The sequence below is a fragment of the Scylla paramamosain genome, chromosome 5, assembly GCF_035594125.1.
Source record: "Scylla paramamosain isolate STU-SP2022 chromosome 5, ASM3559412v1, whole genome shotgun sequence".
NCBI lineage: Eukaryota > Metazoa > Arthropoda > Malacostraca > Decapoda > Portunidae > Scylla > Scylla paramamosain.
In genome coordinates, this window is record NC_087155.1 from 8,634,192 (window position 1) to 8,649,191 (window position 15,000).

General features: G+C 36.0%; 1 protein-coding gene across 4 annotated transcripts in view; it reads left to right on the forward strand.

Annotated features, from left to right (window-relative positions):
* Window positions 1-15,000, forward strand: part of LOC135100488 (histone acetyltransferase KAT7-like) — a 44,927-nt gene that overhangs the window by 22,920 nt on the left and 7,007 nt on the right. For all 4 annotated transcript variants that reach the window (XM_064003445.1, XM_064003446.1, XM_064003447.1 and 1 more), the window contains 6 exons: window positions 468-623; window positions 7,250-7,366; window positions 7,736-7,885; window positions 8,521-8,747; window positions 9,297-9,483; window positions 13,350-13,443. In XM_064003445.1, the coding sequence (XP_063859515.1) occupies window positions 468-623; window positions 7,250-7,366; window positions 7,736-7,885; window positions 8,521-8,747; window positions 9,297-9,483; window positions 13,350-13,443 (931 nt within the window). The remainder of the gene's footprint in view (window positions 1-467; window positions 624-7,249; window positions 7,367-7,735; window positions 7,886-8,520; window positions 8,748-9,296; window positions 9,484-13,349; window positions 13,444-15,000) is intronic.

Sequence of the window (15,000 nt, forward strand, 5' to 3'; positions counted from 1 at the left end):
ATTTTCCTTTAAGTAATCTCTCACTTCTAGTACACCTGAAAGTAACCCATCTGTTTGTATACATTACTCTTAATGTACTGCTTTTCCCACCACTTGTAATTTTTCTGTTTGCTGCTGTGGTTCTTTCATTTCTTGTTCCCTTTCCTGAATACACCATTTCCTTAGTCTCATATCTAGTACCCTCCAGTAAAATTTCCTCTTTTCAGTCTCTGTCCTTCTCTTGTTTTTTTTCCTTAGCTTCATTTCTCAGATCCCTTTCATTTTCCCTTTCTTCCAAGTGTGTGTGTGTGTGTGTGTGTGTGTGTGTGTGTGTGTGTGTGTGTGTGTGTGTGTGTGTGTCTGCATCTGCAAGAGTGAAAGGGATCCATGCCTTTGAAGAATACAGAAAATAAAGCATAGGCAGGATATTTCTGGATGTTCATAGCATTCACATTTTCCTACTGTAATTTTTCATGTATCTGTTGCAGAATGTCTTGGAAAATACACCTCTGCCCCCAATTGAGAAGCGCAAGTGTCCTGTAGAAGGCTGTGACTCCACTGGTCATCTTGGTGGACTGTATGAAAGGCATTTCTCTGTTGAAGCCTGTCCTGTTTTTCACAATGTCACAAAGGAAGAATCAAAGGTAGATATAATTAATCCATCTTGTTATTTGTACTAAGTACTGTTGGGACGTTATTGTCAGGTTAAATGTTGATGCTTTCAACTTTGCACAGATCCTCTTCAGTCTTCTTTGAGCTCTTCCCTAAAAAAAAATGGTAAGCTGAAGATTTTACATAGCATGATTACCCTTTGCCTACATTTCTTTGTATTAGTACATGATGACATCTTTGAATGGAACTTTTTTTTTTTTTTCCAATTAGTAGCCTGGTGGTGAAGTAGTTAGCATGCTGGGGTCATACCAAGAGGTCTAGTGTTTGAGTCCTATGTTAAGTTGAGACTGGGATTTGTGAGGCATTTCATCGAAGTAAAATCTTGGATCTTGGTTATCAGCCATGAGCAAGATATACTTCATAAATAGTTGTCAAATTTTATTCTTCTCCTGTATTATTTTAAACCAACAAAGTGTTTCAGGGTTGCTCTCACCTACTGAATACATTGCTGCTCAAAAGTGCACTCTCTGTGAACAAATTTTGTGGTACTGAAGAATGATTTTGGAATATGTCAGTAGAGGAAAGAAAACATGGAAATACCCATCTCTCAAAGCATAAGAATAAGCCAAAACTCTATAAAATACGCATAAAATATGTTCACAAATGCAGTACTTAGAGGAAAATAAATTTTGTCACAGTTTTCATTAAAGGAAATGTACCTTTAACATGGTATCTGAAAAAAAAAAATAAATAAATAATAAAAAAAATATATATATATAAAAATATATATATATATATATATATATATATATATATATATATATATATATATATATATATATATATATATATATATATATATATATATATATTTTAGATGCCATGTTAAAGATACATTTCCTTTTATGAAAACTATGACAAAATTGATTTTCCTCTAAGTACTGCATTTGTGAATATATATATATATATATATATATATATATATATATATATATATATATATATATATATATATATATATATATATATATATATATATATATATATGAGCAGCACTGTAGGAATACAAAGTTGTAGCCAACATGTGACAAGAGAAACAAGGTGAACTGCTCACTGAACTATTATTATCTCTTGATATATTTCTATTTCACTTCTTTCTTCCATCTGTTCTTTCATCCTTTCTTTTCTGTCCCCATAAAAACAGTTGTGCTCAGGAAACTAGGCAAGCCTTACCAATAGACAGTAGGCCCCAACTACAATGACTGTTCACATGTACTGTTACTGATTGCAAATATCTTTATATGATAGAAGTGAAAGGTGACTTTGATATAATATCAGTGCTGGTCTGGCCATACCAAGCTGAAACACTGGTACAATTACTTGGCAGATACTGGTGACCACTCTTTTTGGTACCATCACTTGTGGAAAATATTTTGCATCAGTGAAATTAGATAAAATATTTCAAGTTTTTCAGATCTACAGTCACATCTTTCCCTGGAAGGCAGAGTCAAAGCCAGTCAGTTTTGGTCATTCACTTGAACAAGCCACTCCTCCTTGGCCCCCCACATACATGGCTGTTCTAACGGTTTCAAATAACATTTACACCATGGTATAAGTGGGGGCAGAGGGGCTGGTTTGTTTGAGTGAATGCCCAGAACTGATTGGCCTTGACTCCAGTTTCCATAAGGGGAAAAATTAGTAGGCATGAGGGTACATTATACTGATGTATGGCACATAAATACTAAAATCCTAATGTTTCCATTTTATAGTCTTTAAATCTTATTAAATATTTTTAATAGTACACCTCACTTTTAATGCTATATCTTGAAGGATAAAATCATTTAGAATCCCAGATAGTACCGATGAGCAAATCAAGGATTTGATTAGGAGCACTACAAGTATATTTTGTAACTTTTCAGCTAGAAGCGTTCTCTCAGTGGAAGACATTTAGCTATATCATGATTTTCCTATACCTCATACACCATAACCTTGTGCCCTGAACATTAAGGGCCCACAAATTGTGAACTCAGTATATTTGGAATTTGGCACTCTACCATATAGGGATTTTCAGAGTTTCTATTAGTTTTTAACTGCTCAGCTTAGTTTTTTACCCTTGAATACTGGAGATAATTTTTCAGTTTTCATAAATTCCTAGTGCTTCTTTGAAGCTAATCATTATTATGCCTTAATAGAGTTAGGAAAACGTTTTTTAAATTATATGTAACATATCATTCTTATTGTATTATTTCAAAGCAGACAAGACAAAGCTTTTTGTCTGATCGACTCCTCTCCCGCCGACTGTCTTCAGCCTCTTTTTTATCGGTGCAGTGTTGTATCTCATTCTGTCTTCCACCACTATTTTCACACTAACTGCACTTCTAATCTTGTTAACTGCATGTCTCCTTTCCTCCTGTGGCCTTGCTGCACAAGACTTTCTTCTTTCTTTCATCCCTATTCTGTCCACCTCTCTAATGCAAGAGTTAACCAGTATCCTCAATCATTCATCTCTTTCTCTGGTAAACTCTGGAACTCCCTGCTTGCTTCTGTATTTTCTCCTTCCAATGACTTGAACTCTTTCAAGAGGGAGGTTTCAAGACACTTTTTTTTTTTTATAGCATTCTATCTGATATCTTTATAGAAATTGGCATTAAATGGACCTTTTTTATTCAAATTTTTTCTTGCCTTTGGCCAATGGCCCTCTTTCATAAAAAAAAGGCAAGTATTAGCTAATAGGCAACTCTTCTCATAGGAATTGCACCTGTAAGAAAACATTCATAAATTAAATAGAGCTGGGCTTCAGGAAAATCTCCAATTAGAATACTGAATTTTTTAATATTTGATTTAGGTGTGTCTGCCTCGTTTTAACAAAAATCAATGAGAAATAGTAGTGTATTAGGTGTGTCAGTGCTTAATTTATTAATCTAGTGTCATTGGAGAAATCTGATTAGGAAAAGATCTAGTCTTAAGTATATTAGAATTGTATTTTTCCAGTCAGTCTTCCTTCATCTGAGCTGCAGCTCATATACTATGGTATATGCTAATGTTGGCAGGAGAGAAAAAAAAAAACCTGTCCTATGTGAAATTGTCAGTGGAGATGGGAAGGTGCAAGATAGGAAGTTGTTAAGATAGAACACATGTTTTATCTTGTTCAGATTGCCTCAGCTGCCATGTTAAGGTGCCAAGTGCCTTCCTTGGCTTACTGATATTGGTCACTGTTTGTTCAAAGCATGATTGATGCAGCCAAAGCAAATACCCTGCAAATACTCTGAGCACATCAGAAATTTAGAACCACTCTACAAGGATAAATTTCTATTTTCTCAGAATTTGTGACATTTAAAAATAGACTATGATGCTCAGGTCTTGTTGTAATTATTTCTGAAAGGATACAGCTGTGGAGGTGACATTTGCCAGTGTTTCAAATCCCTGAAATTACTTTTCATGTTGTTAGTCACAGTCTCTGAAAGCAGACTTTTATTTCGCAAAATTTTCATCAAGAACCAATTTCATTCAACAGTGGCACGAAAACAACTAAATGCCTGGCAGCAGGAAGGAATGGTGTTCCACCAAATAAATAAAATTGTCTTTATATAGGCTGTGCTGACCATCATCTACATGTCTATACATATCTATATATAATTTTCCAGCATTTGACATATCCTGACTTAGTACTAAATATAGACACTGCTGCAAATCTAAAGAGACACATGCATTTATGCATAGATACTTATGTATGAATATTACCATAAGTGATTATATGTGTGTGTGTGTGTGTGTGTGTGTGAATGGATATGAAAGAGTGACTCACATCCATTGCAAAAGCAATGATCAGGACTTATAACCTGGATGTGGTTTCTTTTCCATCCTCTTATCTTACTTAATTTATAGTTCCTTTTATAATTTTCTTTCAAATAAATGACATATTCTCATATTATGAAAATAGAAGTGACAAGAATGCAAAGAAGATCATTTGAGTTCTTCCATGAATACCCTTTTATGATGAGGGACAAAGAACAACTGACTTACAATATAGTGGTGCCAGAAGAAGTCTAGGCAGGTAACTACAAGTTTATAGTAATGGTGCAAAAAAAAAAAAAAGTATCTGTATATAGATCTCCCTACAATCCACAGTAGTGTAGTGAAATGGGTGAACATTTATGTATAGGTGCATCTATAAATAATCCCAGTTTCAAAATGTTATATAAACCCTCTGACAAGAAAGGGATTTGTTATGCTGTGATTTGGAAACTGGAACTTCCTCACTGATAATTGAAAGTATCATTATATGCTTTTAGCATTTTAAATGCAGAAAACAAAGTATATATATATATATATATATATATATATATATATATATATATATATATATATATATATATATATATATATATATATATATATATATATATACACATACATACATACATACATACATACAGTGGAACCTCGGTTTTTTAACTTAGTTTGTTCCTGAATGCTGTTTGAAATCCAAAATGTTCAGAAACAGAAACTATTTTCCCCATAGGAATCAACGTAAAATAGATTAATCTGTTCCAAGACACCTGTCCACCATATCTTAGCAGGTAATGACTGACACTCCCATTGCTAAGATGGCCACTCCATGACATCTCCAGCTTAGTTTTTTTTTTTCATCCAGAGACAATGTATTGGATGAACTTAGTGACACAGAACTCATCAAAAGATAGTGTTTAGACCATCTAGGCATTCTCTTTCTCACCAATCTAGTGAGAGTGACACAGAGTGACACAGAGAGGAACAACCCACTTACTGCCAAAATTAAGGTGATCATAGCACTTAAACATTATGCTGCTGGGAAAAGCTACTGGGAAAATGCAGTTGTGCAGTAGTGATGGCATTGTGGGTCATAGATAGAGCCGCAGGATCCTTGGGATTACTCCTGAGCACCAAAACTTGTTTGTTTATATCAAGGTTCTTCAACTTCTTCAACTGGATCACATTTAACTTATTTAAAAAATTGAATTACTGTCTTACCCTCTGTATCTCTCCTGCAAATATATAAAAATGAAAGAAAATTTTATAGAAACTATAGATTAGTAATAAATGGCAGCTTTTGCTATATTTTATAGTATTTGAAATCAAGTAACTTTGTTCAAAAACTGAATTATTGTACAGTAACCGAAGCAACCATGAGTTCAAAATTTTGTTTGAAAACTGAGTTGTTAAAAAAAGGGAGACCAAGGTTCCACTGTGTATATATATATATATATATATATATATATATATATATATATATATATATATATATATATATATATATATATATATATGCACAGTGGAACCTTGGTTCCACTTGGTTTTATATATATATATATATATATATATATATATATATATATATATATATATATATATATATATATATATATATATATATATATATATATATGTATATATATTATATATATATGTGTGTGTATGTGTGTGTGTGTGTTATTCTGTACTAGTGGTAATATAAGTCTGTCTTTGTTGGCTAAGTTTATTGTGATGTCTTATTGAGTTTAAAATTATGTACTCTTCATTGATTGAAAATGAGATTTTTAGTGTTTATGTCTAGTATTTAATGTATTTGAAAGCTGTAAATTTTTATTCTTCAAGACCTGTAAAATAAAGCTTGATGGCCTTTCTTTTCATACTTTAGTTTGGTTCTAAAGTTCAAATAAAAAATTGTAGCTTGATCTATAAGGATTCATTATTGTGGACATTGAGGCTTTTGTTACAAATAATTAGATGTGAATTGATTTGACAATATTTAAAAGAGCATTGTGTCAAATGAAGAAGAGAATTTGTTATGATTATCTCCAGGGATGAATTTAGCCTTATGTAAAATATCCTTTTGTTATTACATACTTTTTATTGCAGGACATAATTTATTACCATTGCAGTGGATGTACACAAACTTTTGCAATATTGTTATAGAATAAACGCAAGCATACAAAAGAGTGAAAAGTAGGGAAATTTTATTTATTTATTTTTGTTGTTTCCAAGTTGCAGAGGAAGTCTTACAGCAACCTTGGTGTACAATATGGGACTCAGGGACTGCCATTTGTATCCCTGATGGCTTCTTGCAGCTTACCTTATTTTCTTTCTTATGCTCTTATTGTCTGAGGCAAACCTCCTCCTCATTGTCCTACCCTTCCTTCCTTCCTTCTGTTCTGTTCTGTTCTGTTTTGTTCTGTTCTGTTCTGTTCTGTTCTGTTCTGTTCTGTCCTGTCCTGTCCTGTCCTGTCCTGTCCTGTCCTGTCTTGTCCTGTCCTGTCCTTTTCTTGAATTTCTTTTTCATATTATCTGAGTTGTATTCTGTGTTGTGATTGCATGAAGAATGAATGGTGGTTGTAACATATTACATCACAATTTTGGAATTAGATTTGGTATGTATTTTACACTTAATCTTACAAGAAAAACTATTCTTTTATTACCAGTTTTGTTTTGCTAGTTTATTGCCATCTTTGTGCTGTAAGAGTGGTACCTCTGTCTTCCAGGATGCTATTGATATGACCAAGATAGAGGTAGAGGAAAGGGGTGGATAGCATGTTGTTTGATGCAATGGCATTCACTATTATGTTAGAAAATTTTGTCATTCAGTCTTTGTCTCTACCTAATTGTGCAATCCTTTGTGCAGGTCAATCGTCAGAGTAGAGAAGCAGACAATCAAGAGAGGGAAAAGGCAAGAGTAATGATTGGAAGTAAATCACCTCGAAATGGGCCAAATGTGGAGCAAAGGAATTATTGCAATAAGGTATGTTTATTTTTTGTTTTTTGTTTCACCTGAGTACCTTATCTTTAGTGCTTTGTCTTTTTGCTAGAGTGTCCCATGTCCCCTTGCTCCATCCATTTCTGTCACCTTTTCTGATGCACAAGGAATTCAGTGGCTGTATTCTTACTCCCCCATGGCAGGGAAAGGATATTTCATATTTAGGGGATAAGAGAGTGATTTGAATAAGTGTGAATATGGAAGTTGTATGCCTTGTCTCAGCCCTCTCCCCTTATATGGGAGACAGCCTTGGTATATGTATGTATGATGTATTTCACCTGACATTCTCATATATCCTATCACCTGCACCATGCAGTAATATTTAGTTGATGCATAATATTCTTGTGCCAACAGATAAGGGACTCAAGAGAGAAGCTAAGTGAACCCCGTCCAGGAGAGGAGGAGATGGCTGACAGAGATCGCCAACCCTCCCTCCGAGGCTACACGCCAGAATGGGACCTCCAGCTCTTCATGGAGGCTCAGGCAGCAGCCAGCGAAAAAATAGTAAGTACTAGGAAGTTACATATATGTCTTGAAATTAATGAGAATGCAGGTGTTGAAAAGGAAGTTGATTCTGTAAAGGCAGGCAATTCTGTTCAAGGTATTGCCAGGAACTTCCTTATCATTTATTTATGTATTGCTATCTCTCTCTCTCTCTCTGTCTTAAGAGACAGTGAAGTTCATAACATGAATAGTATTTGAAGTATCCTCAATGAGATATTCCATAAACAAGGCATGTAATTGAAATTTTAATGCTATATAAAACTTACCTATTTGTCTCTATCTCTGTAATGCCTCACTCCCTCTGGAAGTAACCCATGAAGGGTGGCCATGGCAGAAGAGCCTCCACCTCACCCTGTTCAGACATTATCTTCTTGCTTGTTCAAGCATCTGGCCTCTATTGAAACCACTTACACATATATGCCATCGTTCCATCTTTCAAGTGACTGTCTCACTTTCAGCTTCACTCACCTACACTTTTTTATCAAGTACTATTAAAAAGATTAATAAAGCTGTTTATGTGGACTAGCTGGTGGTTTGAGGTAAGAAAGCTATTTCATTACTTGGTCTTGTTAAATCAGATCACACTCAGCCTCTCGGGCCAGAGAAAAGCCTCACCTTTGATTTTCTCTCCACAGGAAGATGACCTTCGTGGTCTTCCGGACAGCAAGGGAATCCGGTACATAGAGATGGGTCGGTATGAGATGGAGGCTTGGTACCAGTCTCAGTACCCTGATGACTACAACCAACAACCAAAAATATATATTTGTGAGTTTTGCCTCAAGTACATGAGATCCAGAACAATACTTCAGAGACATGCTGCCAAGTGTGTCTGGAAGCACCCACCTGGGGATGAAATTTACAGGTAAGCTTACAGTGAACTCATCGTTATTTTGAAAAGCAAAAACAAACATAATAATGCTTATGCTTTAAACTCAGAAAAATGTTAGGACAGTTGTTTTAAGAAGGAAAGATAGAATCATAAAGGTGTGTGATGAAGAAAGCTAGCACTGAGATCAGAAAGGCAGCATAATACAGCACAATGGCATCAGTGCTTACTGTAACATATATTAGTTAACTCAAAAAAAAAAAAAAACTACAGTTGCTGTTTATTTCCTGTGTATATTCAGGCCACATTACAATAAAAGTGTTAAATTGGATAGTAGTCATAGCATGGAACAAATTAAATCTCCTTTTCCTGATTATTAACCCAGTAAGACAAAACAAGATGCCTTGTCTGGGCTACCTCACTTAAGGAGGGGTTTCAGCAGTACTGTACTATATAGAGAAATCAACCATCTCAAGTTTACTTTCAGATTACAAGTATTGTCAAATCTTATTCTGATAAACTTAGGTTTGACCTCTATATTCTTTCCAACTATTAACTCATTCTTTTGTGTTGTATTTTCCATAGAAAAGACAAGTTATCAGTTTGGGAAGTGGATGGCAAGAAGTTCAAGATATACTGTCAGAACCTGTGCCTATTAGCAATGCTCTTCCTTGACCACAAAACATTGTACTACGATGTTGAGCCTTTCCTCTTTTATATCATGACTCAAGCTGATGGAGAGGGTTGCCACATTATTGGGTACTTCAGTAAGGTAGGTAGTGATGAGCTTTTCTTCAAAACTGGGCAAAAGTTGGGCAAAAGAATGTGACAGATATCAGATTTAGAAGGTGCATGAGATGCAGTGAAAGAATGAGGTCATAGCATTGTGGAAGAAGAATGGCAATTGTTTAACTCTTGCATACTCATACTCAATACCCTCACCATATATTTATGATGGCAAATGTGAAAAAATTCTATAATGGTTCTCCCTTCATTATACTTTATAAGAGATGCAATACATGTAATCCAAGCCTTAGCCAAAGTAGTGAGTGTTAGTTTGTTGGTGTGATCCTTGTACTGCACAGAATATGTATAATTATAAAATGTTATTTGTAACACTTAAAGTGCATGTAATCTTTGTGTTTATAGTAGAAAATAAATATAATAGTAAGTATATCAACAGTAGAAAAATTGATATAGTTACAGGATATTGTTTATGAACTTGACAGACACACAGAAAAGTGTGCCACCTCTCACCTCCTCATATGGAAGGAACCTCCTATCTTGCACATACTAGTTGTGTGGTGAAAAATGTACTTTGTGTCACTCATATGTGAGTAGCCTAACAGTTATACACATATTGATGGTATGATGAAATAATATAAATATCTATACCAAGGTGACATAACATCTCTAGCATCACTACTTGTCATCTGAAGCACTTATGACATTACATGTTTAGCACTATTTTTCCATTACTTAAGATTTTAGAGTGAATAATAAAATCAGCTGGTACTATGCACAGATCCAGTATCAAAATAGCTGGCACTGCACAAAATAAAATTGCTGTGCTGGAGTGTACAGGTGAAAATAATGGATGGTGGGATGAAAAAGGAAAATTAATGGCTGAGAAGTACCACTATAGCTGAAAAAGGCATGCATACATATTGTCAGTGTTGATGTGTTGAATGAGAGATTTAAACAAGAGAAATCTAGTGTGAAACAAAAGCAAGTAGAAGTGAGAGATCAGGTGAGGTGAGGTAGGAGACTGATAAAAAATTTTAAATGAATATTGTTTTTGGAGGAGGTAAAGAGGATGTGAAAGGGGATGTTGAAGAAAGAAGAGAATGTGAGAGCAGATGTTGGCAGCTAGGATGTTGACTGAAGGATGCTGTAGGAAGGAGATGGGCTGAGTATTTTGAGGGACTGCTGAGTGTAGAAGAGGTTAGGGAGTCTAATATTGTTGCAATAGGAATGAACCAATTAATTAATGTGTCAGAATTAAATAAGTCATTGAACACAAAGGAGGAAGTGAATGGAGTGAAATTTTGAAAAGCTGCTGATTCAGATGAGTTATGCATTCCTTTATCTGAAGAGTGGCTGTGTGTGAGTTGTTAAGTGGTTTATAAAATGTATTTTTTGCATTAGACAAATATGTCTGTGGTTTATTCTTTTGCATAAAAGTAATGGTAATAATTAAAAATATGTATATTTTAAAGATAGCTCTTTTGGGTGTTTTAGGTAATGCATATAGGAAAATACTGATCAAAAGCATGGTGCAAGTGATTTGTGAGGAGCAGTGTAGCTTATGAAGAGGGAAAGGATACATGGACTATGTAGAAGTGTGCTGAAAGATAGGTGTGTGCAAAACAGTTGGCCAAAGGTAAGTTGGCTCTCTACCAGAAGTAAGAATTGGCATCCTATAATTTTCTTGTTTTATCTTGCCATATTTGTATTCTTTCTGTCTTCTATATTTCATCTAAAGATGGTGCTGGGCTGGGAAACCACTCACTCTTTCACTCTTATTTGTTTTTTTTTTCATAATCTATCACCTGAAACCAGGGCATCCCACTTACATTGCCTCAAACAAAGTTATAACCACAACATGCTCACTACATGGAAATCCTGAGCAGTTGACCTTGAACCTCAAATGAATAAGTTTTGGGAGAGAGGCATTGTACCAAAATTAAACCCAGGACCTAAACATGAAACCCCACTGCATTACTGATTGAACAAAACATATATCCCATGCTCCAACAGGGTTGTGGGGCTATTCTGTTTGGGTCATTACACCCCAAGTGGTGATGGGAATTCACAGACACATTATTAGTTTGCTTCTTCAGGGTGCCTTGGTTTCTTTGAATGATTTTCAACAGGTACCAAACACTTGCGTTTGGTGCCATTTTTGGGAAGCACTAAGATAATTTAGCCATGGAGCAAATCTGTGCCATCTAGACTTTTGGTCACAGTTATTCTAATATGTCTACCAGCTATGTCTTTGTGAATCATATGGCTGCTGCTATGTAGAACTCCATAACAGCCATCCCATTTGGAGTTCATAAGAGCAGACATCCAGTATAGATAGAAAGACAAATAGGGATGCGTTTGGGAATTAATGGTTTTGGAGAAAACCCATATAATAGATTGAAAATGGTTGTGTACTTGTGGATTGTTCTGGGATTATGTGGACAAAGTGGTAGTTTATTTAAGTAAAGAAAGTGGAATTTTTTCATATACAGTACCTCCCAAAACTATCTTTAAAAGTAAGAGGTCTACATTCTGACATAATGGATGGTATTATTTGACATGTTTGGTGATTACAATGACAACAGTTGGCAGCCCTGCACATTAGGGATAGTTGGCATACATTACACATGACCTGGGAAGTAGATTGGCACATCAGCATCATGTCAAGCCATGTATACCAACCTTACCAACGTGACACATGATTAGGCAGCAGGTTTCATATTGTTCATTATGCCACTGTTTACACCACACTTCAAAGATAGTTTTGGGAGCTACTGTACATAGCTGAACATGCCTTTAAGTGAAAATAGCATAACTGAGTGATATTCTGTTCAGATAGGGCTGCAGCAAGGATGTGTGACGCACCCTTGGTGACTTAATGTTTATATAGAGGTGAATGAAGACATTGGGTAGTAGGAGGATGAATGTAGTTTTGAGTGTTAAGTTGCTTGAGGAGGTAGACTGGTTCAAGTATCTAGGGCTGTATATTACTGTGGATGAAGTTTAAAATAAGTAAAATGAGAAATGGGGAGACCAATAAATAATGTGCTATGAATGAGAAGGTTGTATGAGGGTATTACAATAGTACTGACAGCATTGTATGAGGCTAAACTGTGGATATGGGAGCTGAAGAGAAGATGAAAGTAGCAGAAATGGAATGTCAAAGGAACATGGAATAACACATATTAGGGAGAGAGTGAGAAATAAGGAGGTACAAAGGAGAGCTGGTGTAGCAAGAGTCAGCACAGCAGGGAGTGATATGAGGGTTTGGGCATGAACAGAAGATGAACAATTAATGAAGGTAATAGGATTTGATGTGAGAGGTACAAGAATAAGGGAAGACCACAAATGAGATGTGTAGGCAGTGTGAAGAGAGTGTTGTATTCAAGAAGGCACTTGTGAATCCTTATGTATGATGTGAGTGAATGAAGAGCAGGTATGAATGCTTAAATGGAACATAGCCTTGAAATCCTTTTATTGAAAGTTTGCTTTCATGTGGTCTGATCAACTTCTCAGTGTGTGTGTGTGTGTGTGTGTGTGTGTGTGTGTGTGTGTGTGTGTGTGTGTGTGTGTTTTAAGATAAATTTTTATTTAAATTTAGGGCTTGTGATTTTTATTATTATTATTATTATTATTATTATTATTATTATTATTATTATTATTATTATTATTATTATTATTATTACTAGCTTTGTAGTATTAGTAGTACCAGCAACATTTATAAATTATGTGATGAGAGAGAGAGAGAGAGAGAGAGAGAGAGAGAGAGAGAGAGAGAGAGATTTGTACATAATTCATACTAGTCAGCAAGTATAGAAAATTCAGTTTTCTGTTACACTGTACAGCAAAGATGTGAAGGTAGATAAACTGTTTGTTTTCCCCTTTGTGCAGGAGAAGAACAGCTTCCTGAACTACAATGTGTCGTGCATCATGACACTGCCGCCCTACCAGCGGCAGGGCTTCGGCAGGCTGCTCATCGACTTCAGTAAGGCCTTCACTCACCTCACTCTTGTGTCTCACCTTGAATGGATTTATCCAGCTGTGTGTGTGTGTGTGTGTGTGTGTGTGTGTGTGTGTGTGTGTATATATATATATATATATATATATATATATATATATATATATATATATATATATATATATATATATATATATATATAGTGTGTGTGTGTGTGTGTGTGTGTGTGTGTGTGTGTGTGTGTGTGTGTGAAAGAAAGGGGGGGAGGGGAAGAGCGTACCTACAGTACATAAGTGGTTTTATTGACGCGCCATAGAATGGTGGCCATCACACATAATCCATTCATGTACCTAATTATGTAGGTGATTACCGGTGACCAGGATTGAAAGGCGTGTTCTTGGTGGTGTGAGTGAGTGAGTGCGGCGCACGTGAATACTTCTGTGATTACTGCTTGGCGTGAATAACGCTTTCTTTGTTAGGACAGCTACAGCGACACAGCTTTGATGAGACGGCATGCAAACATTATCAGTGGCGGAAACTCGAATGACGACGTACATTGAGTAGAATAAAGATGATGCCAACTGGTGACCGTAATCAAGGAGAAAAATGAATTTCCCACCATGCCCTGAGCTGCTGCCTACTGCTGATGATAATATTGTAACGCAAAATGTTGTTACGTAACCCAATACGTACGAAGCCTGGACGGTTGCTAGGGCTGTAGTGCCGCGCCCTTGTGCGCCACCTTGCCTCATCCCACTGTTTCGTAAGCTGGGTAATGGCATTTGCCTTGATGATTTATTTCGCTGTTCCATACGTCAGTTATGTAACACCAGGCTGGTGAGTTGCAGCCGCGGCACAACACTTAAGTTGCAGCGTATATCTTTGGATGAAGCCAAGGCAAGGCAAGGTCAAATTCAAAGAAAGTTTCCTCCTAATGTTTATGTTAGTGACTTAAAAATCTTCCTGGTCCTGGTCTCTCTCTCTCTCTCTCTCTCTCTCTCTCTCTCTCTCTCTCTCTCTCTCTCTCTCTCTCTCTCTCTCTCTCTCTCTCTCTCTCTCTCTCTCTTGCCGTATGAGTTACAGCAAAGTGCACTGTGTACGACACGTGCTGTTTTCGTAGCCGTCCGCTCTTTGTTTACAAACAAAATCCTGACTGCTGTGAACATTTTATACGGTCTATTTCACTTCTAATCTTTTAACCAAGTCTTCTGCCATGTTATTGTGGATAGCATGTGTTCCTAGCTATCCTCTTGTAACACGGCTGTCCGTCCGCGTACTGCTCATTCTCAGAACCCACTGTTTACAAACAAAATCGTGGTAATAAACATATCTGTCCACTTCTGTCTACAACAACTTTTCTGAAGACTAGTTAAAAGATTAGTCAAATATAAGGTAAAATAGACCTATAAAGTGTTTTCAGCAGTCCGGGTTTTTATTTGTAAACAAAGCGGACAGCTACGTATACGACACCGGAATGCCAGTTAACAGCCCTTGCCCTTGGTAACAGCTTTTGACGTCAAGCATTACAGACAAAAATCACGGAGGTAGAGGAAAGCCACCGAGGAAAAACATGATTTAATACAT